General features: G+C 43.3%; 3 protein-coding genes across 6 annotated transcripts; 1 reads left to right on the forward strand and 2 right to left on the reverse strand.

The window, feature by feature from the left end:
• Positions 1-1,918: 1,918 nt before the first annotated feature.
• Positions 1,919-9,996, forward strand: LOC311008535 (myosin light chain kinase, smooth muscle-like). Of its 2 annotated transcripts, XM_084002229.1 has the most exons (16): positions 1,919-2,240; positions 2,566-2,730; positions 2,995-3,141; positions 3,253-3,405; positions 3,504-3,641; positions 4,052-4,182; positions 4,273-4,429; positions 4,594-4,993; positions 5,124-5,327; positions 6,132-6,349; positions 6,961-7,084; positions 7,435-7,587; positions 7,708-7,837; positions 8,013-8,094; positions 8,277-8,417; positions 8,803-9,996. In XM_084002229.1, the coding sequence occupies exons 2-16, from the start codon at positions 2,568-2,570 to the stop codon at positions 9,006-9,008; spliced, it is 2,547 nt and encodes an 848-aa protein (XP_083858355.1). In that variant the 5' UTR covers positions 1,919-2,240; positions 2,566-2,567; the 3' UTR covers positions 9,009-9,996. The 2 variants fall into 2 exon arrangements, with proteins under 2 accessions (XP_083858355.1, XP_083858356.1); XM_084002230.1 differs by lacking the exon at positions 1,919-2,240 and having other exon boundaries at positions 2,490-2,730.
• Positions 9,997-10,146: 150 nt separating this feature from the next.
• On the reverse strand, positions 10,147-16,628 carry coasy (CoA synthase). 2 transcript variants are annotated; one of them, XM_084002232.1, is made up of 10 exons: positions 16,491-16,628; positions 14,721-15,474; positions 14,391-14,605; positions 13,554-13,685; positions 12,173-12,362; positions 11,892-11,956; positions 11,707-11,791; positions 11,438-11,535; positions 10,763-10,909; positions 10,147-10,670 (listed from the first exon to the last, which is right to left on the reverse strand). In XM_084002232.1, exons 2-10 carry the CDS (start codon positions 15,397-15,399, stop codon positions 10,584-10,586), a joined length of 1,698 nt encoding a protein of 565 aa, XP_083858358.1. In that variant the 5' UTR covers positions 15,400-15,474; positions 16,491-16,628; the 3' UTR covers positions 10,147-10,583. The 2 variants fall into 2 exon arrangements, with proteins under 2 accessions (XP_083858358.1, XP_083858357.1); XM_084002231.1 differs by having other exon boundaries at positions 16,360-16,599.
• A 1,002-nt stretch (positions 16,629-17,630) lies between these two features.
• Positions 17,631-22,318, reverse strand: zdhhc6 (zDHHC palmitoyltransferase 6). Of its 2 annotated transcripts, none has more exons than XM_084040600.1 (11): positions 22,182-22,318; positions 20,926-21,463; positions 20,656-20,747; positions 20,268-20,427; positions 20,006-20,164; positions 19,845-19,898; positions 19,419-19,586; positions 19,148-19,189; positions 18,731-18,876; positions 18,376-18,422; positions 17,631-18,294 (listed from the first exon to the last, which is right to left on the reverse strand). In XM_084040600.1, the coding sequence occupies exons 2-11, from the start codon at positions 21,190-21,192 to the stop codon at positions 18,197-18,199; spliced, it is 1,233 nt and encodes a 410-aa protein (XP_083896726.1). In that variant the 5' UTR covers positions 21,193-21,463; positions 22,182-22,318; the 3' UTR covers positions 17,631-18,196. The 2 variants fall into 2 exon arrangements, with proteins under 2 accessions (XP_083896726.1, XP_083896725.1); XM_084040599.1 differs by having other exon boundaries at positions 18,731-18,879.
• Positions 22,319-22,377: the final 59 nt, after the last annotated feature.

Genomic DNA, 22,377 nt, shown 5'->3' on the forward strand with positions numbered 1-22,377 from the left:
AGCTGCAGGAAGCCTGAACCGACTCCGCCGGCTGGAAGAGGACCAAAGCCTCTGGGGGAGGGCAGAGTGAGCGTCCGGGGATGCTTGTGCCACGCTGCCAGCATCCTCCACTCCTCACATCTCTTTTCTATGTCTTTTCCTATGTCAGGGTTCTCCCCCCCCCCCTCCTGCTTTCTTAGAGCTCCAGCCAGAGTGCGGCAGGCTGTGACGGATCCCTGCTGCTTTCTAATTTCAGACATAACATCCGAAATGCATTCCTTTTTGCTCTGTCCTCGTGAACAACTGAATCCCAGCAGGCTCTTTGAGCGTATGTGAGGGAAAGATCATGACGGGGCAGACTGCATCACAGGGTTTTACCTACAGAGGCCGAGGCGTTTAATCTTTATTTCTCCTTACAGAAGTCTCATCTGCTTGTTCTGAGATAGAAGAACAGAATTACTGCAGTCGAGCATCCGTTCTCATAAATGCAATCTATTCAGTCATTTTCACATTTTGATAGATGGACCAGATTTGCTAATTTCACCACTTTAAGTGAACGAACGTTGCCATCGCTCCATTATGGAGCGTTTGAAGGAGTTTGTGGGAACAGGAAAATGTGTCTTTGAAGGACTCCATGGGAACAGGAAGGGCAATGATTGCCATAGTTGGAGCGATCAGTCACAGAGAGTGAACATTGTTCTTCCCACTCTTCCTGTTTTGAATTCCTCGCTTCAAACTTTCTCTGATATCCGTCTGATAAGGATAATTGTCTATAAAAGAGTGTTTTTTGGGGCTTAATGGAATATTAACAATTTATACAATTATGGTATTCTATAAGGGAAAGGTCCACATATGGTTATACAAGAAAAGTTCTTTAAAATGCACTTAATATTCTGTGATATCTTATTTCTCCTTATCTCTTTCTAAAGAATGTGCCGACGCTTAGAAGACCTACTCAGATCTGTCTCAGTCAGTCTTGTGTTTCTTATTATTTGAACAAATGCGGGCAATATTTGTGACTTTTCTTTGTATTGGAGAGAACTCAGAAGGGAGTCTGCCCATCAGTAAACACTTTGGTCTGGACTATCAACATGCTTTTAGCAGAACATGTTTGTGTTCTTAAGGGAACTAGTTTCCCACCATATGGTTCTACTTACGCATACCAGTCCATGTAACCGTTTCCTTACATTCCTCCCACACTGACCACTGTTGACTGAAATGTGTCCGTTTAAAACAATAACATACTCCATTCTCAGCTCGGACTTTTGAGAAAGTATTTACAAAAAAATATATTATGCGACTACTGCTATTGTGGCGTTGTGTCACACAATTATCATTAATTTGTCTTAATAACTAATCAGTCAAAAAATATCCACATTTTAATGCTAAAAAAAATATATAGGCAATAATATGTGGTTCAAACCAAAGCCATATAATAAACTTGTTCACTCCCATGTTAATATGTGGTGTATGGTTGAATAAACAGACCAATCATTCACACAAAAAACAAGAGAGCCTACTATTAGTCATACATAAATATATGTATATGTATGGATAATAATAGGCTAATTGACTAAAATATGGTAATTATGAATGGAACGGAACACAAGTTTAATTTATTTACTTTATTGATGGAATTATTTCATCAACAAAACAAAAGTAAAAGCTGCAACAACAATCACAGAAATGCTCACAGGTGTAAAAAAAACAACAACTTGTGATCACATCCTGGAAATAAAAATAGTATATAAATAAATAAATAAAGGTGAAACAGCCTTTCAGAACAGAGACAGAGAAGACAAAGACCTGGCCACTAGCCTCACTAGCTTTGAATATGGAAAAGAGAGAACCAGTGTGCAGCTAACAATCACACAACAATGAGAGCACTCCTTGGAGACACACCCAACCGGCAGCCGTATCCATTCCCATATCAATAGAATTAAAAGGCGTCTCATTCACAAGTCTCTTTGTGGTCGCACGGTCCCACTTTCAGAGCAGTCTACCTGGAAGTCCCCTGTTTTTAAAGAGTCCTCAGTAGATCTCTCCACATGTTACCTGCAACACGTCAGCAGAGTAAATACACAGAAAGTTGTCCTACAGGCTCTCCTTGATTCCTGCGATGACTGGCAGTGTTGCTCAACCCTACGGAGTGTTTACAGGCAATAGGCGGTTATGGAGCGGTGAAATGGACAAAAAAGAAGCCGGTAGTGTGAATGTGAATATTATGTTCTTGGAGGAGAAGCAGCTTTCATGAAAAGAAGGTAAAACATTTTGTATTTCCGTCTAGCTCTCTCTCTCTTATTTGTTTCTTATCACACATGTCTCCCTGTGTTCTCGGCGCTGAGGCACCGTGGGGATAGGACATGTGTGTTTTTAATTGGCCTTCCAAGGAAAAGGGGCTGTTTCCTGTGTACTGTGGAGCTGAGGGGTGGGTAGTGGGGTTTTTTTTAGCTCTGGCTCCTCCTGGAAGCATCTCAGGGTGGCTGTTCAACACATATCCTGAACACACCACGGCGACCACAAGGACGAGGAGGCCTGACTGATGAGTGGCTGTTTGAACCCTGTTTGGTTATCATTTCTACGTAGGGATGGAAAAGGATGCGGGGAAGTCAAAGACCTTTGTGTCTACTTTCCGATTGGCCATCAAGCCTCAAGCCAGGACCTTCTGTGTGGAAAAGGAGAAGGAGGATGGATTAAATGCTAATAATACCGCGTTATTGGGAAAGAAACCGGGAGTCTCCTCTGCAACAGGTAAACATTCTTAATTGTGTAATATTGCAACATAAACGGATTGTGTTCATAACATTTACCTTGAGTGCATCCCATCCTGAGCCTCAGCGCACTGCAGGCGGATAAATACCACACAGGCAGTCTACGGTTTCAATATGTTGGACTACATTTACGTCTACCACGGTGCATTTGAAGTTCATCTATGAAGGCCGTAACTCTCTCTGAGACTAAACGCTGGTCATCTGGAAACAAACCCATTGTGTTGAACTTCTCCCGTCTGCTTAGATTCTCATCACACCCCCGTCCAGACGCTTGAACCGCCTCACTTCAAAGAGCCAATCAGGGACTGCAGAGTCTGCGCAGGAAGCGATGCTTCTTTTCAAGGTGTCATCACAGGAAGTCAACCTCTCAGCGTTTCCTGGCTGCACAATGGTAAATGTCTGATTGTCAATGTCCGCCTCCGCTCCATTGTGACGTTAGCCTGTATTCCGAGGGTTTTATAATCATCCACAACGTTGTGCGTTTGCTCCTTTTGTCGTTAAGGCGAGAGCGTGCCCTCGAGTAAAACTTCCTTTCAAAATGGCGTCGCCACTCTGGCTCTGGAGATGTGCGGCCCCGGAGATGCCGGGACGTACAGCTGCGTGGCCCAGAACGCTGCTGGGGAACGCTCCAGCAGTGCCGCCTTGCACATCCAAGGTAAAGCAAAGGGGGTAAAGTCATCCAATACAGTATGAAACATAGTTAGTGGATCTGTGTACAGTAAACCTGTTTCCACTCTGTTTGCAATGAATCAGCCACGAAGGAAATCCTTAGAACAAGCAACCCGGGGCTGCACACCGAGGTCACGCTCAAGGTCGCATCGCCAGGAAAAAACACTCGCTCGTCTTCAGCTTCTAAAGAGAGAAGCCAACGCAGAGAAGAAGAAGACAAAGGTAGACCACAAACCTATATTTTTCTGATATATTAAATATAAAATCCATAAAATCCTCCCTTCTTTCTGCTTTTCTACGAGTATTTTTAAATTCTTGTGTAGAATGAATGCAAATGAAGCATAAATAGACGGATAATAGAGGACAGGGAAGCAGCAGCAAACACATTGTGAATGACCCTAAAACAAACCCCTGACAATGGTGTTTCATTCATGAGTGCAGTGCAATTGGCTGTCTGTTGATTGCAGTGCAATGTCATTGGTTGGTTGCTTTTTAAACCTGCCTATCGCAGCACACGCACCTGTAAATCCACCTACTCCTCCAGTCTCCACAGCTGCCGGAGATATCAACCTGCTCACCAAAGTCTCATTGCACTTCTGTGGTTTTACTAATCAAGCTGCTTCTCCCAAAAGGACCTCCTGTGGAGTTTGTAGACCCAGCGGAGCACGTGGAGGTTCGAGTAGGAGAGCAGGCCCGGCTTCACAGTGAGTTCAGGTGCAGCTCCGTCCCCGTGGCCTGCTGCTGGATTTACAACAAAGACAAGGTAATACTGCCAGAGGTCCCAGTGGTTAGTAGCAGCCTGATGTTTGATCCGTATTCTCACTTCTGCACCCATGTGCCTCCTGGTCCTCAGGTGGTGGTAGCAGGGCGGAGGATGTCCGTCCGCAGCAGCGAGACACAAAGCAGGGTGGAGATCCCTCAGGCCTGTTCGGAGGACACAGGCTCCTACACCGTCATAGTGCGAAACAGACTAGGCTCTGCCCAGCACACCATCTCCCTCAGCGTCATAGGTGAGACTTCAGCTCATTAATGAGATGTTCCCCATGGACTTCAGATGATGCAACACAGGTGTTTGTCGTCTCTTGAATGCAAACCCAGGCAGGAAGTGAGGGAAACACTCCACCAGCTCTTGATGTATGAATAAAAGGTGTTTTCCTCTTGGGTTTCTCCTCAGACCGGCCCGACCCACCGGCATCCCAACCCGTTGTCTCCCAGCTGTCCAACCAGTCCCTGGTCCTCTCCTGGACGGGCCCCAGCTTCGACGGAGGCACGGCGGTGCTGGGCTACAAAGTGGAGGTGAGACAAGAGGACGAGCCCGAGGGCTGGACCGAAGCAACGAGCTGTTGTAAGAACACATCCTACCACATCCGCTCGGGCCTGGAGCCTCTGGGCCAGTACCGCTTCCGCGTCCGGGCCTACAACTCGGCAGGGGTCAGCGGACCGAGCCAGGAGTCCGAGTGTGTCAAGATGGCGACTGAAGAGAAGAAGGACGAGTGTGATTCGTTCGTCACAGTGACCATTGACACCGAACACAAGGTCAAGGACCACTACAATGTGCACGAGAAGCTGGGGGTGTAAGCGTGGACTCTTTCTTTTAAAACAAACTTTAAAGTTAGCAGATGAGATTATTGCCATGCATTAAGTACTGGCTTTTCAAAGTGAAGTTTTAATTCCTCCGACTTGTTTTGGATTAAACGTTTGCAGCGGGAAATACGGCCAGGTGTACCGGATGTCCCACAAAGACACGGGTCAGGAGGTGGCAGGGAAGTTCTACCGAGCACGAGGCTCCAAGGAGAGGAAGGCTGCTCGCAAAGAGATCGAGCTGATGAACAGCCTTCACCACGCCAAGCTGGTCCAGTGTCTGGCGGCCTATGAAACGCGCCCTGAGATGGTCATGGTCATGGAGTAGTAAGTGACTGGAGTGTGAACGTGACTTTGATGTGGTAAAGTCTGATTTCTGCGACTGATCGGGACAAAGTCTGTTTGTTTTAGCAGTGATACAACGTTGTCAAGAGAGTTTGTACCAAACAATTATCTTAACTGAAGACAAATGTCAGCAAACCACATGAGGGAAAACTGGTGCCTCCAATGGAATTTAAAAAATGTCCTTTGTCGGAAGTGTAATCTGGGCTTTTTCATCATCATACAGCACATATTGTGGGAAAACTGTATTTTCTAAATACAAAAAAAAAGACTAAATATAGAACAACATAATGGCTGTTTCTCAGAAACTACAAAGAGCACAATCTTGATATATGGACTCATTCAACATTTAATAATTACAATGTGAGGGTTTTTCCTAATTCTTCAGAAATCCTGGTGATTTTTTTTTTTTTTATATATTGTATTTTTTTTAAATGTCAACGTTAGTCCATTAGATTTTAGACCAAAAAGCTTTTCTCCCTAACATTGTCCTAAATAAAGTATTTGGTTACAAATGGATTAAAGTATAATTAAATGGATACATCTATTTGTGTCAACTATTGTGCTTTTGTAGATTTTAGTTTCCAGTTAAAAATGACAAAGCAATAAGACTATTTAACAACATTTAGAAGTCTGGAGCACACATTTTCATCTGAACTCCATATGTTTATTTAAAAAATACATATAAAAAAAAAAGAAAAAAAAGAAGTACTGCTAAACACTGCTTGTACCACTAGTTCAGGATTGTATTTGAAGCACGGACCTGAACGGTGTTGTTTGTTTGCCCAGTATTGCAGGTGGAGAGCTCTTTGCACGCATCGTGGACGACAACTTCGAGCACACGGAGCCCACCAGTGCCCGCTACATGCAGCAGATCCTGGAGGCCATGCAGTACGTTCACAGGCAGAACATCGTCCACCTGGACCTCAAACCGGAGAACATCGTCTGTGTGGACACAACGGGGACACGGATCAAGATCATCGACTTTGGCTTGGCTAGTAAACTGGGTGAGTTTGACTTAATGTGACTAAATTCTCTTGAATGTTTTTAATAACTTTTGCAGCTGCTCACTAGGGACGGTGAATAAATCCCCCAGTGTGTATTCTTAAGATTGACACATCCGGTGTGTATTCAAGTACAAGTTACAATCAGGGGAAATCTGAAGGTCTTTATAAAGCGGCTGTCAATGCTGTGCAGCCTTGTGGACCCAGCATGGAGAATAAAAAAAGCCTCCTGCTATTGTTCACATGCAAATACATCAAAACCAATCCTTGGCTGCATAAAACTTGACATCAAGTGAAATTGATATATTTTGTATTTTTCCAATCTGAGTTTACATGTTTTATACTGACTGCCATTAATGTGGTGTTTTTCCTTTTTATTAATTCCAAGATGCCCAGTACACAACAACAATTCCTTATATAGACAACTACCTCAACTCAAACAATCCAGGCAGTAAATGCGGTGACGTTCCAGCAGCTGCATCTCCAGACTGGGTGGTCTATTTACAGATGTAGGCATCTGTAAATACAGGCAAACATCTGTAAATACAGGCAAACAGGCCAAATGCAAAACATCCAGGGTGACATTTTTTTGAATTGCTCGTCTCTTTCTTCAGAGGAGGGCAAACCTCTGATGGTGATGCACGGCACGCCGGAGTTCGTGGCCCCCGAGGTGATCAATTATGAGCCCGTGGGCCTGGAGACCGACATGTGGAGCATCGGAGTCATCTGCTTCATCTTGTAAGTCCACCGCAACACACTCTGAATAGGAGGGCCCTGTATTTATTCTTTATTTATCCTATTTATATATGTCAACCAGGATTTACAATGAAATTGCTAAAACTGAAAGGACTACATGACTTATTATGAGGATGTAACTTTATTGCCATAAAATCTCAAATTATCCAATGATTCTACAAATGCAGATTTGGCACCATCTACTGGCGACACTGTATTACTACAGCCCCATAAACAATTGCAAACTTAAAGGAATAATAAACTCAAGACAATCCTCAGATACAAACATTATCTCTGCAGAGACGTGACTCTTACATGAGTTTGGTTCATTGGTAAACTGTTTGGTGTCCCAGGCTCAGTGGAGAATCACCCTTCCAGGGGAACAACGATGCTGAGACTTTGGCTCTTGTGACTGCCGCCCGCTTTGAGTTCGACCAGGAGAGTTTTGAGGACATCTCTGAGGAAGCTAAAGATTTCATCAGCTCCCTCCTGAAGAAAGACAAGAGGTCGGTGTGGTTTTTCCTTTACCTACAGTATATGAATTGGATTCAAGTACCTCTTTGTGATTTAAGAAGAAGGCTCAGGAGACTGCTGACATTTGACAGCCTTTGCGTCTCCCTCTCAAGATGCAGGTTGTCATGTGCCGGGGCCCTCGCCCACCCCTGGACGGTCTCTTTCTCCCGGCTGCACCGCAGCTCCACCAAGCGTCTCAATAAGGGGAGGATGAAACACTTTCTGGCCAAGCGCAAGTGGAAGGTAACGCAGCTGAATGATGACCACAATGCCGTTGGCCCTGCATCGGACATGTGAACCAATTTTCTTATCAGTGCTTCCCTATGATGACCTTTCAATCCATTGTCCTATATAGACCTTAAGCTTGGTTATGAGTGCAGTTTGTCATCCAGTGCTATTTTGTCCTTTAAACTTCTAGAAAACTGGCAAGGCTCTTCTGGCCCTACAGCGGATGGCTAATCTCTCTAACAGGCCAGACTCTCCTGGCATCTCCTCAGAGGGTAGGACCGATTTTTAAAAAAAGACACACATAGACAATTCCCTCCCATGTCCCGGAGCTACATGCATATGGCAGATGACTCACAGTTTCCAATTGTCACTTCAAGTTTACCCTTTTGTGATCTGTAAAGCCTGGTTTTTTTTTTTCCCCGTGGTATTCATCGTCATCCTCCCTCTCATCCAGAGCCAGGCTGGAGCCAAGAGGCAGAGGAGGCCATCCGGTCTCTGGATGTGAAGCTTCAGAGTGAACCTCGCTTCCAGCAGGCCCTGAGGGATGCCACCCTTCCCGAGGGAGCGACCGCTCAGCTAACGTGCCGTGTCAATGGTAGAGCGATGGAACTGTGTTGCACTTCATTAAATAGGGCCCCACTATATTCTATAAGAGCAAAACAATGCCGTCTAAAATGATTGCAGTAGAATGAGACCTACTGAACATGCTGTATGAAGTCTAGCTAACATAAATGCAAACCATTTGTTTAATGTTTATTATTATTATTGGAGTGCAGATTCCAACACCTGGGAATCAGCCAGTACCGATCCGATACCACAGTCTTATAAGCTGTATGTGTGGAAGTGACTGGCATCTACACTTTTATGTGTGTGGCTGGATTTTTAAACAGGCCCAGACAGCATTGGACTGATATTGATCCACCTCTTAATTATTATATATCACCACCAATGCTCTTGATGTCTTCCCATCTCAATCCTAGGTTACCCACAGCCAGAGGTGAAGTGGCTTCGGAACGAGCAGCCGGTGTCTGAATCGTGCAGAGCGACCATGGAGCAGCACGAGGACGGGCTCTGCTCTCTGGTTCTGGACGATTTGGAGCCTTCCGACTCCGGGGTTTATGTGTGCCGGGCCAGCAACAAGCTGGGGGAAGCAGTGTGCTCCGCCAAACTGAAAGTGGAAGTGTGACCGGAGGAAACCAGCGGAGGCAACGATTTCAAGAAGATTCCTTCATTTGGAAGGAGACTCTTCCGAGGTAGACGGAAGTTTGATAAAGCCTGGACTTTGACATGTCAGTACACTGATGGACACTTATTCACTACCGCACAAAAAGGCTGCTTTACACACAATTTCAAGGCAAAAAAAAAGGGTATGTTGTGGTCTGCGGCCACCACGGGGATTGATCACGAAGTTAGGACACGCATACCCAGAGCCCTTTTGTTTCACTCGTTACTGGTGCACTTAGTCTGTATTCTTTGAATGTGCAGCATGTTCAGCACAGGGTTTTGCTGCACTGAAACATGGTGAGATACTGTGACGGAGCTCTGAAACGGCACCATTCACGCCAGACATCACATGAAAATTGTACATTTTGCACATTTAACTAATGTTGTTTTTAAAGGTATTAAAATTAAAGGCTGAAAAACGACTGAACTCCTAATGTTTTGTATCGAATTATGAAAGATCATACAGCACTTCTTAAACCCTAGCATCATATGAAAGTGAATTTGGCTCATTAGCCTGTGTCTTAGGAGGAAAAAAGAAGATATTAGTAATTTGTTGAAACATTTCATTTAATGTTACATCTGTTTATTCCACTGGCTTCCAGATGACATGCAAGATGCCGGAAACTTCCCACAAACCATTTGATCAAATGTCACTTCTGACTTAGACATTGTTCGTAATATGAAGGCATGGAGCAGCAGTTTATCAGCATGTAAACATTGGTTTGTAATGCCGTAGGTCACGAGCTTTTCTTGTGTGTTTTGCTTTATTAGTCAAAGTACAGTGAAACTTATTCAGTGCTCAGTGTATTTCAAAGTGACGGCTACACCGATATTACAAAATATCCTTATCTATTGCACAGATTTCTCAAATACATTGTATCTTGTTTGGGAATTTAATATTCCTCATGATTGTGTTTCATAAAATATTCTCCCAACACCAAAAAAAATAATACATTTAATTCTGATTTAACAGTGGTAACTAATTTAATTCCCTTACCATAAGTGGCTTTTAAGCTACTTTCATATCAATTATACTTGGAGGACATGGAAGGAGGACAGAACGGTCATCAGCTGATGAGATGCCCACAATATTTGACTTTGCTAAGTGGTTTGGTCCTGAAATAATCTGGGATTTATCATTTAAACAGTGTCTATGTAAAGGCAAGTCATTCATTAAAATCATCTTTGAATGAAAACAGGTCAACAGTTTTTAGGATAAGATACCCTTTGTTAATCCCAAACAATGATTTCCAGCTTTCAAATTCCATCTAATGAAATGAGATGAAATTCATCTGATGTATTTTTTTTCCTCAGCCATCCATCATTCAAATGAGCATCATGTGAAATAAAACTACAGTTAAAAAAGCCTGTGGAAACTCCATTAGGCACTGAGTCTTGGTCGAAGTAGTGAGAGAGCCTGTTGGGATGGCACAGTAACTGTTCTCACTTCTTTCTAAGGCAGCGTTTCCTTATGTTGATCTGTCGTTTGTGCTCACGTGTACCTGGGCCCGACACACGCGTGTTCTGTATGCACCGGTCACAGCTGAGACGACGTGGCGACCCATTCCCGTCCCTCTTGCCTCGGCTGGATTCTCCTCTGAAGGAGATTCCAAGCTTTCAGTACCTTCAAAATAAAAGACAGTGGGAGAATTATCACTATTTCACAGAATCCCACTACTTCATGTAATGCAGATATACTGATGGCTGATGTCGGACCTGTTTCCGAGTGACCTCCGGCTCCCACAGCGTGCTGAGCACCACGTTGGCGTGCCCTACTTGCTTGCCGTTGGACCACTGGCTCTGCAGCCGTCGAAGGGCGTCCTCTGTGGTCACACCGTCTCGCTCTGTTATCCTCAACACTGCCTGAGAGAGAGAGAGAGAGGGGGGATGTTTATTTTGTTGAAGCCTGTAGTGTAGAATTTTCAACTTTGGCGCCCCCCGGTGGTAGTATCAACAAACTATGGCAGAGTGATATCCACACTATGCATCATTACGCTGAGATTCTTAAAACAAACTGGAATCACTTTACATTAAGTTAAGAAGGAAATCTTTGTATTGAATCAAAGATAAGACAACTTTTCTTAACGAACATAAATATACGGATAAATACATTAAAAATAAGAATTTTTCAAGTCACTCATGACGATATTTAGGATTATCCCAACGATGGAAATCCACCACGATCGATCATTGGGAGTGGTTCTTATCCAAGCTTCACGACAAAATCCTTTATTGTCCCAATTCCTTTATCACACACCCCTTCATCACCAACTTTCTACAAACAAAAAAGCTCTTCACCTTGAGCTCGTCACCTTAACATCTTTACATTTTCCTCACAGTCAGTCAGGCCAACGTTCATGTTCGTTGCTTTTAGGACTGCAAACAATTTACCTCCTCCTCAGGGATGACAGTGACCCAGACCTCGTGCACCATGTCTGTCCAGCCGGCCTCCAGCAGAACGGCTGCATCCAATACACAAACTTGTTTACCTGCAAAGAGCAACCAACCACATGAATATCATTGTTTACAAGTCAATATGATCCGTACATTAGCCAAACAACAGGACTCTGGAGTTCTCTGGAGAAGTGTTCGGTTTGCAGCAACAGATAAATGAACCTACATAGAGTTCTAAAGTTCAAAGCTTAATACATTTACAATACCTTCATCTCGGGCGTGGCTTATTCTGTTTTTCACCAGAAGTGCAATCTCAGGCCATACAATGTCTGTTAGGGCTTTTAACCGCTCCTGCATGGAAAAACAGCACTGCTGTAAATTCTCGATACACGGCGGTGTCGTCTTTTATGTCGCCATGTACCAAAACATTATTCATATATAGTCATATTACCTGATTTCCAAAAACCTTTCTTCCTAATGCACGTCTGTTGATGGTTTTATCTTCATTAAGAAGCTCTAAAAGTGACAAAAAAATAGATTTACTACGTAATAACATACAAGACATTATTTTAATGTTGAAATGCTATACAACATTAAAATCAAGCTGTTGGGCAAACCGACTTTTACGGTAGTCGTTAAAAAAATGAATGCAAACAGTGCATCATTGTCCTATATGTCATTAAAATAGACTTGATAGCATGTGATATGTCATAAGGAGTGGGTTTTCCTCACCTGACCCAAATTCTTCAAGCACTCTGCGATGGGCTGCAGTGCCGGGCTGGTACACCTCATGGCCCAGCTTGTCACAGTCAATGCAGACGGCACCCAAAGCCTCCAGGTGCCTGACGATGGAGCTCTTTCCACTGCCGCTGCCTCCCGTCAGGCCGATCACGTATGGAAGTGGAGCGAGGTCGGGTTTGTCCTAGTGCAGAAGAAACAGGAGATACATCGGTGCGGGATATGTCATCATAAACAGCAGCACATGCTGGAAAAAAAAAGCTGTTACTTGTTAACCGGCTCCTACTAGAACGGTTAAACATTAAGACATTTATGAAGAGCAATCTGTGTGCTTCTTACAAAATGCTCAGCTGCCATCATTTGTATGAAAACACTTTTCCTCAACAATTCAAATGCTGCAAGAAAAAGTTATGTTTTGCTTCAGCAAGTGAATAAAAAAAACAAAAACAACAAATGCACATTAGAGCATGATTTGGCAATTACTTTTTGGTGACTGGAGGCTGTGCAGAACTTATTTAAAGGGACTTAGGGCAGGATTTGTGAAAAAATAAACATTCACTTTAAGTCTTTTAATGCTAATGGGTGATGAAGCGTTCAAAACCAAAAAGAATGAGACCACACACATATCTCCCCATTGCCTTGAACAGGCTGTGTGCTGCATGATGTACTGCAATTCGTGGTCCGAATTTCCCGCGCAGTCCGGCGGACGTGACGTCAAATGACGCTGAATGCGCGTACTCGACGGCTTGGAGACCAGAAGAAGACAAGCGCGGTGGACTCAAGTACTGTATGTGTAGTAATGGACTCTGCTTCGGCCGGAAAACGACCCACCACCACACAAAGTCCACTAAAAAGTAATACCAAGAAGAAAACGAAGGTTTTATCAGCGGCAATTCGTCTTCCTAAAGTTACACTAAAATAAACACTTGTTTACTTACTTCGTCGCTTGACATGATGCTGTTCGCAGATGTATGCTACCAACGTAGTTCCGCGGAGGCATGTGCGGAGGGCTTGTAGTAAACAGTCACGTGAACAGCGAGTAAATAAATAACCGTGTCACAGCATCAGCTGCACTGAAGAGTTCGTGCGCGCTACCGCGCCGGCTTGGCAGATGGCTGCAGTTACCCTAACGGCCGTCGTGTCACTGTTGAGTCTTATTTCTTGATCCTGCCCTAAGTCCCTTTAACATTTAAAAATGAATTTAATTAAACAGGAATGAAAAGACTGATGGTGTTTGTTAAGTTATGTGTGTGTGTGTATATGTGTGTGTGTGTGTGTGTATATATATATTGTGTTTTCCTCAATGCTGCCACAGTAACACGTATCCTTCATCCTGCATTGAAATCCCTTATCCAAATGAACAAACACGACCTACTTTAGGCGGTGTAAGGAGGGTGCCCAGCAGACGAGAGCGTAAACTGGAGGAGCTGATCTTCTCCTCCTCTGTCTCAGTGTGGTGGGCGTCTTTAAGCAACTGGATCTCGTGGAGGATGAGAGGCGGAAGGCCCTGATATAGGAAGCAGAGAACACAAGACATCAAATATGTGTTCTATGTATGTCCTAAACGGACAACACAGAACCTTCTGAGAAGCCATCATTGGAAACAGTTTTGAAAAGGGCAAGAATTAAAAAAAACAAAAACAAATTAGTTGCATGGGACTGACACAAGCACATTACTTAAAGCCTGATGAGATGGGTTATCGGGTGATATCTGATCCCGCGATTCCCGCGTGATCTTATGACATCAGGAGAATGCAGCTGCCATGCAAGGTTACGGGTCTTTATTTCTGGACAAACAAGCTCTTCTGCTGTGCAAGGATTAAGATTATTCTCTGTGCTTTCTTTATCAGCAATTCTTGGAAGGGAAGCTCACTGACTCTCACAATAGAACCTTGCAAGACATATGAGAATAGTTATGTATGTGAGAAATGTGCTGTGGAGAAAGCAATAATAGAAATCTCCTGACTTGTAAAAAAAAAAAAAAAAAAAAAAAAAAAACGACACTTAAACCTGTTCACACAAACATGTAGAAGAAAAAACAGCACAAGGGTAACATTATATTGATGTAAGCATATGATAAAAAGGACCACATGACATACAATTTGATATGCCATTATTTATGTATTCAGACTTCCAGTCCATTGCAGTAAAAACTGTGAAAAGTCCTGGGAAACATCTACAGGAAACACGTATCAGTTGATTACTAACTTACATTGTCAATGCGTTTCTTGTTGACAGCCTCGCCTCCCCTTCGAGTCTCCTCGCTCACCACAATGCACTGTAGCAAGGGGTCAACCACAGAAACTCCATAGGGGTCATTAAGGGCTACGATCTCCACCTGCAGCGAGGGTTTGATGTCTTCCAGGAACTCCTTTAGTCTCTGGGTCCGCAGAGAATAGGGCTCGACCAGCTCCTTTAGCACTTTACCTAAAGGCGGGAAGAAAAAGGATGTGATCAGGTCACACCACAATGTGACTCATAAGCACAGATGTGACACGAATATGCATTCCTGAAATGGAAATACTGAATAAGAACCACTCACTTTTTAGCATTGCTTCGTCACACACACCAACAATGACCCTTTTATTGGCTAGCAGGCATGACATGTTGAGCAGCGTCTTGTGGGCCCCATGGAGGCGATCAAACGTCCCCCCTACCACCACATCACTGTAGGTCTGCAAGGGTTCTGCCTGTTCTTTAGGCTCTTTCAGCTCGTCCTCCTGCAGCCTCATTAGCTGCGGATGAAGCAGCACCGAGGGCAGGCTGGGGCCACAGACGTAGCAGTGGCCCGTGTACCTCTGCAGACACTGTGTCACCTGATGGGACTGACCTGGGTCCTGCAGGGGAAAGTCTGTGAGCACCACCTCCGGGGAGTGAGACAGAGATTCTGGTGTGGGGAAGGGGCAGTTCGGGATTGTGGTCCCACTGGAGGCGGCTGATTGAGCGTGAACATTGGTCAGCAAAACACGCACATCCAGGTGCCCGCATACGTCCGCCGCGTTGCTGTAAAGGCGGCTAATGAGCGTAGACAGGTCCACTACGGGCGGAATGAAAACTGGTCGGGGCTGGCTCCCGCTGCCGAGGTTCAGCCCAGGGTGGAGGTGGACGTACAGCGTACGCTCCACAAGCTGAGCAGCTGAGCTAAGCACCGGAGCGATGCGCAAGGGGAGGGTGTGGAGAGGAGACGTCAGCACAAGGATGCCCGTGCTGAACATGGACATGTTACTGGCTGATATCACAGGGAATCACCGTCGTCGCAGTATCTTGCTGGATCACTCTTTTAGTCTGGATGAACACTAGAAGGGGTGGAACGTGAAAGAGAAGTCAAGTTTTAAGTTGGTGTTAGTTAACATGAAATAATAACATTTCTCATGCAGTGGTAGCCATGTCGTTGGTGTCGTCCTATGGGCTTTGCAACATTACTAAAATAATATAGAGCAGATATAATTGGGAATATACTGTAGCTGCAAACATTAGAAACAAGGTCCTCATCCAAGTAAAGTAGATGTTCAGCAAGGATACCTTAAGTACACCTTATAAAAGGTAATTATTTAAGTTATTGTCCCGTAGATCACCCTTATTGCTGTATTACTGTTGCATGATTGTTATGTATTGTTTGGAGTTACTGATAAACCCCACAGTCCAAACCAGGGGATAATCTGACAATATTTAATCCATTTCTTAAAATCAACAACCTTGCATTGTCAACGCTGGCTCTCTGTTTGGGAATGTAATGGTTTACTAGCTAACGACACGGTAACAAGCCTACGCCGTCACTGTCCAGCGTTTGTTGCCATTCATGAATGACCCCCTCATATTTCATAAAGGAGGTGAGCCAGCTTCAACGTCATTCATTCAAATTCCACGACATTTAGCAGCTGAGTCACGCTGATATTTGACTTAAAAAAAGAACAAATGTCGTTCCTCAAGCTTTGCACAAACAAACAGTTGACAGTAGAGAAAACAAACAGTTGACAGTAGAGAAAACAAACAGTTGACAGTTAGAGAGCGGACTGTGTGTAAACACAAGACCCAAAGTTGTAGCTAGCTAGCTAAGTAGTACTACCATCACATTGCCTGTTAACAACACAAATACGAATATTTTTTGCGAAGTCATCGCGCAGGATCAAAAATAAGAATCCCCAACACACTACGGTGACCTTACTCATTATTCGGCCTACCTGCAATTAGCGGAACAGTCTGTGTTTTGGTAAAAATGACGACATTTGGTGGGGCCCACGTACAGAGCTACTTCGTTTTTGGAAGTGACAGTCCGGCAGACAGGTGACCTTGCAACGTAGCGCGAGCTCACCTGTGGAGCAGATCTGAAGCGACGTGAACGGACGGATATATGACGTGAGTGGACTTGTCCACACATCTACAGAATAGATGGGTTTTCTTGGTAATCTTCAACAAGCAAGGAACTGTCTTGTCCAGTACGAACTAGTGGAACTCCCTCACGCGCTAACTGGGTGGGATTATCACATGTTATTTTTCCTTGCACTCTGATTGGTTGAGGGAAAAAAAAGCAGAGGAGTCTGGGACACGTAGTCCTCTTGCAGGGAGGAAGGTAAATAGAGGGAAGTCTTCTGCCACATCTGTGACTGTGGTGTCTTTATTGAGTGTATTAGCAGTTAAAATGATGCAAAAGAAAAAAAACACTTGAAGAAGTGACATTCAAAACTGTCATAAACAAATATATTTTTCTAGACAGAGGAGGCGCAATAAAACAAATTAAATATATATTACCAAAAGCGAGGTGTTCTCACTCTGTGTACAAAATGTGCTTGATTGACGTGTCCTTTTTTCTGATGTTGCACCTGACAACTTACGCTTTCATTATTCTCATTGGTATGCCAAGCTTGGTGACCTCAACTCCCCCCCAAGTCAAACCTGAGCAGTTGAGGTCCATTCAGGTTATAAATAAACACCCGTGTGGGTGTGCAGCGCCTTTGTGAATTGACGTCAAAGATGGTACTGGACTCTGAAAACCTGATTCCTTTGGACAGCTTGTTCCGATTGAGGTTGTCAGACTGCACTATACGTGTATCTGACACATGGAATCAAAGTTAAAAGATCATTCTAACATTCACTAAACTAAACGTACTACATTAAAACCTCTCAGTGCATACTTTTGTCTCATGAAGGCATATTTTAAGTAGTAAGTCTTGAACCACACCAACTTGAAACAACCATTATTGACTTGCCTGACAATAGACAGGTGCAAGAATTTAAGTAGCACTTTTCCTTAACAAACATTAGAACATAGCATGACATTTTAGTTAAAGATGGACACATTAGCATCCTAGACTTGTGTGTGACATTAACAATTAAACAAATGCCAAATTACTGTTTTAATTTTAGCCCAGGGCTCTTGAGAAACTCATTTTTGATGAAAACACGAGAATTTAAAGCAATCACAAAGATAAAAGGCAACCAACGACTCTTGCAGAAGATTTTTTAAATTTTAATTTTATAGTTTGAGGCCAACAATTTTTACAAAAATAATAAAAAGAAATGAAGTGTTATCTCCATACTGTAGAAATAGTTGCATGAAGGAGTTCCCGGGGTTAGCTGGGCAGAGGCATTGCATAATTAGCAAAAACAGACAACAACACAAGTAAAAACAACAGATTCAAGTAAAAAGTCATGTAATCACAACAAAGTCACAATAAAGCCTGGTGGCAATTCTTGGATATTAGGATGCTTGCTGGGTTTCACTTTTGATCAGAGGAGTCAAACTGAAGCATGGGACTAGACCCTCTAATGAACTCTCTAGTCCTCTTCCAAGACAATAATCAAACGCAAGGTGCTCAGTAAGACTTAGTGAACTATGTTGCCTTTAAAAAAATCATGTTGGTATTGAAATGTGTGTGTAATATTAGTCAAAGTATGAAATTATTGATGGTGAGCCTGCAGCATCAGGCATGACATCTTCAGTGGATGCACGTTTTATGAACACGGACACCATTTGTTCAGTTTAACTCCTCTGCTCTACATAAAGCCACTTGAAATATATTAATTTGCTTTCTTATCGCTGGTGCTATCGCTGGCAGTGTCATAATGGCACTTCTCCACACATCGCCTTGGAAACCATCCCCTTACACGCTCTCCCCCTGAAAGCCAAAACAGAAAGGAAAGTTCCGTTGCATATTTGTTCCAGCGAATATAAAAACATGATTCAAACCACAACTCACCTGTCATATGCTCGTTATTCAAAACTTTGTCTCCATACATCCACCATCTAGGGAAAAATAAATAAATAAATTAGGAGAATTCAGATGGACAAAGAAGAGACAAAAGCTTGGAGATTAGCTTAGTTTCGCTCAATTCCTGGGTGCCTATGAGATTATGTTATATGATCACACAGGCACTAAATAACTGAGCCAATTGAGTCCGTCTTAAGGCATTTATTGGTTTCAGAGTCTGGGAAATTGGGAAAAACTATCTCTTTAACCAAATTACACACATTTAAGCTACTCTACTCCCACTTTGAAAACCTCTGTTGTCGTAATGATGATCGTAGTTTTTGTTCAGTCTGAATTAACTCACTTGGTGCCACGAGTGGCAAGGATGGTATCCCCCTTGTTGAGGGGGATCCTGGGCTCCTCAGTGCAAGGGGTTCTGAAAAAGGTTTGAAGACCTTTGCTCAGAGGGCAGCAGGCCCCGTTGTAGTCCTCCACCGCCCGATACTGGACCTGCTAGCCGAGGCAAAAAAGATATCTGGTTATTCTGCTGCTCTGACAACAACTGAAATTCAGATGAAATATGCGTTTGGTGTTTATAAAGTCATGTTCTTTAACATTAAAGCATTAAAATGTGCATTACATAATAGTGTTTCTAAAGTACAGCCAAGAGCTTTTCTCCTTAGTCACACAGCCAGTCCAGCCAAGACCTACTCTTGTGTGTCTGTGCTATGTGTAACTCAATCACACCACATGGATGTCATAATACAGATCTGGTACTTACACTCCTCACTCGTTTATCAGCTTTCTGCTTCAGTTGCTCAATCTGTTTTAAGAGGAACAAGACAACTTCACTATTTTATGACGATGTTTTTTATATCTCAGAGTTTAACAGGAAATGCATCAAGAACAGGACTTATTACAATACCTAAGACCTTACCAAATGAAAAGATAATTTATCATTCAACGTAAAAAGAGTAACACTAACAGACAACTCAAAACGAGTGTTGTATGCATTACACAAACTACCCAACTCGACAACAAACTGAACCTACAGTTAAGGTGTGTTGGTGACACTTGGGATGGACTGGCCATTCAATGCCATCACCCTTGGGCGTCCCTGCCCACGTAAAGACTCGCTTGAAGTTCAGCCAGCGGGTGCCGAGGTCGTAAGGGAAGGTGAAATCCTCCCCTGTTTGGTAGTGCTGTATTCTGTCTTTGGCCTAGTGGAGGAAACAGAGAATGGTTGTATGTGAGTGTGTGTCAATGGGCCCGTGTCAAGTTTCTATAATCATCCCGCAATATTGTATATGATCCTGGACGTGTGTGAATTATTCATAAAAGTGACATTTCTATTTCAAGCACTTGGCCAATGAAATATTCAAAATATGTTAGTAATAAATCAATATTGTTTAGATAACAAAACACTTTAACATCCTAGATTATCGTTTGTAAATCAAGTAATAAAAATCCATCCTGACCTTTTCCTCGATCCAGGACTCGATCGAGGTCTTATTTCGAAGGATGACTTTCATCTGAAAAGGATACAATATCTCAATATAACAAATGGTTGTATTTGACTGTTGACATTCAAGAGAGCCAAGAACTTGTGTAAATTGTAAACCCCAAAGGAAGAACGTACCTGTATGAAGAAAAGCATGCCGACGGCAATAGTGGTGCCCAGTGCCAAGCCTAAGGCAAATAGTGTGGCAGCAAAGGCAGGCACACTGAATGGCATAAGGGGCCGGAATTGACGCACAGCGCTCATATCGATCTTCACAGTGCTCCAGCCAAATGATATCTGCAGTGAGAAAAGAGAAAACAGCTTGACATCAGTATCAGAAAAGCTGTGGTAGTAATAGGGAATCAAAAGCATGGTATAGCGGTGTAAGGACACTACTGACCCTCTCATACAGCTGTGTGTACATGGTCATAATGAAGATGATGGCAGCGTGTGAGCAGCCCAGTGGAGCCAGCAGCAGGAAGCTAGTGAAGTAGGCGTGGTTCTGGTGGCCGCAGCAGTTGTTGATCCATGGGCAGTGGTGGTCCATCTTCATCACGCACCTGGGGGAAGGGAGGCAGAAAGGATTGCTTAGGACATTGACTGGTTGTTCGGGAGGACATAGTGTGACAGGTTCATCAGCAAGCATATGATGTTGATTTATTAAATATCACATAATTGATTGATTTTCCAGCTAAAATAGCACTGTGTCTGTACTCTCATTTCCTTTAAGTCCATCTCATAAAAGGTGAGAGAAAACCTACTCTTGTTTTGCTAATAAATGTAGCTACCTGTTACACTTGCGACAATGGTGGGATCTGGGGGCCTTGTACCCATTGCACACTCTGCAGTACTGTAGATACTGGGTATCCTGTGGAGTCTCCTGTTTTGGGACAAATAAATAAGTTAAGTTAGTTGTAAAATCTTTCCGATGATTAAATGGTTTTACTCTACATGCCATCTTTATGTTGTAATTTTGCAGACGTGTTCTTTACACCATCTACATGAACAAACACCAATCACAAATGTCAAGAGCTGTTATCCTTAGCGAGGATCCTTACTGGTTTCCAGCCAAGAGGAATGTATCCAGGTCCAACAAACATAGCATTGAAGTAGTTGTAGAGGATGAGGACAGTCCAGTTGAGGAGCATGATGAAGTTAATGCTGCCTCCTGTAGTGTCGAGCGGCCAGTACCAGATAATGGAATCCAGAATTGCCATGGTGGAGCATATAGCGATGACAGACAGGGCTATGATCGGACCCCAGTGGCACAATCTTCGAACCTCATGGAGGTTCTGAAACGTCACAAAAGTTGACAGGAAATTCATCTTTTTGAGCCACAAGGTTAGTACTAGTATTTTGGTCGAGTTCCTGAAATGTATTGACCAAACTCTCAACAAGTTTTCTTTTTTCCTCAGCTATCTTGCAAAGTCAGCGTAGCACATATTTTTTCTCGTCTTCTGAGTACCCAGCAACTGGCCTCGTCTTGGGTCACCGGGGCTCTCCGTGTCCCACTGTTTCTTGCCCTGGCAAAGAGCAGCATTCTCTCCTGCCAATCTTCAGAGCACACTATCCTTGTGACAGACTCAAATTCCCCATCTGAGAGAAAACAAAGACATCTTTAAAACATCAATCCATTTTTCCATCCATCCAGTTTGTAGAAGCCTATATACACCCAGCTGTCAGTTTACAAAAAGCTCTGCAGTAAATCATATCACCATGAGGTTTACAATGTTAACTTTGCTGTTTTGGAGAGGTGATGACATATGTCTCTCACTCCTACTATACAGGAATATTTTAACGTGACGTCGCGCTGATTACACAAACTTGGGCGTCACTGTCATATGTCAATATTGCCGGACAGTAACTTTCAGAAATAACCAGCTTTAAAAGTAGCTAATAGCTTTAAAGAAACCACACTACATGTCAACATCTAGCGTTAATATACCAAAGGGGCATCTCTTCATTAACTCACTTGGTGCACACCCATGCTATAGCGTATGCCCAGCAGCTGCCAAACTAACAACATTACGTTACCAAGCTAGCTAACTCGCATCAAGTACAACGTTGCATTGTCGCGACCACTGTGGAAACAACCCCAAAACATTTTGATTCGGTTTTGAACCAGGGCTAACAGCACTTAGCTAGCTAGCTAGCTAGCTAGCATGATTTAATTAACGGCTGGATAACAGCCACAAGGTGCAAAGTGGGAGAACGGATAATACCGAATTTAAAATATATAACGAATGCTCACTGGTTTACGCATATGCACATTTTGTATGGAGGCAGAAAAAAACTGTCACTTTAAATTACCAACCTGCCACTTCCTTGGTTTTTTTCGCTTCAATTCCTTCTTGTACGAAGAGGAACCTTCCTCACGGTGTCTCAGAAACGGTTACTCTCAAACCCTGGTGGTCTAAGTCGAAACAATTAATCACTTAACCATCATCAGAATTAAAAAAAAATATCGAATCCATCTCTTCGCGTTCGACAACACTTAACGTATATTTTCC

Source organism: Eutrigla gurnardus (assembly GCF_963514095.1).
Source record: "Eutrigla gurnardus genome assembly, chromosome: 22".
NCBI classification, from domain to species: Eukaryota; Metazoa; Chordata; class Actinopteri; order Perciformes; family Triglidae; genus Eutrigla; species Eutrigla gurnardus.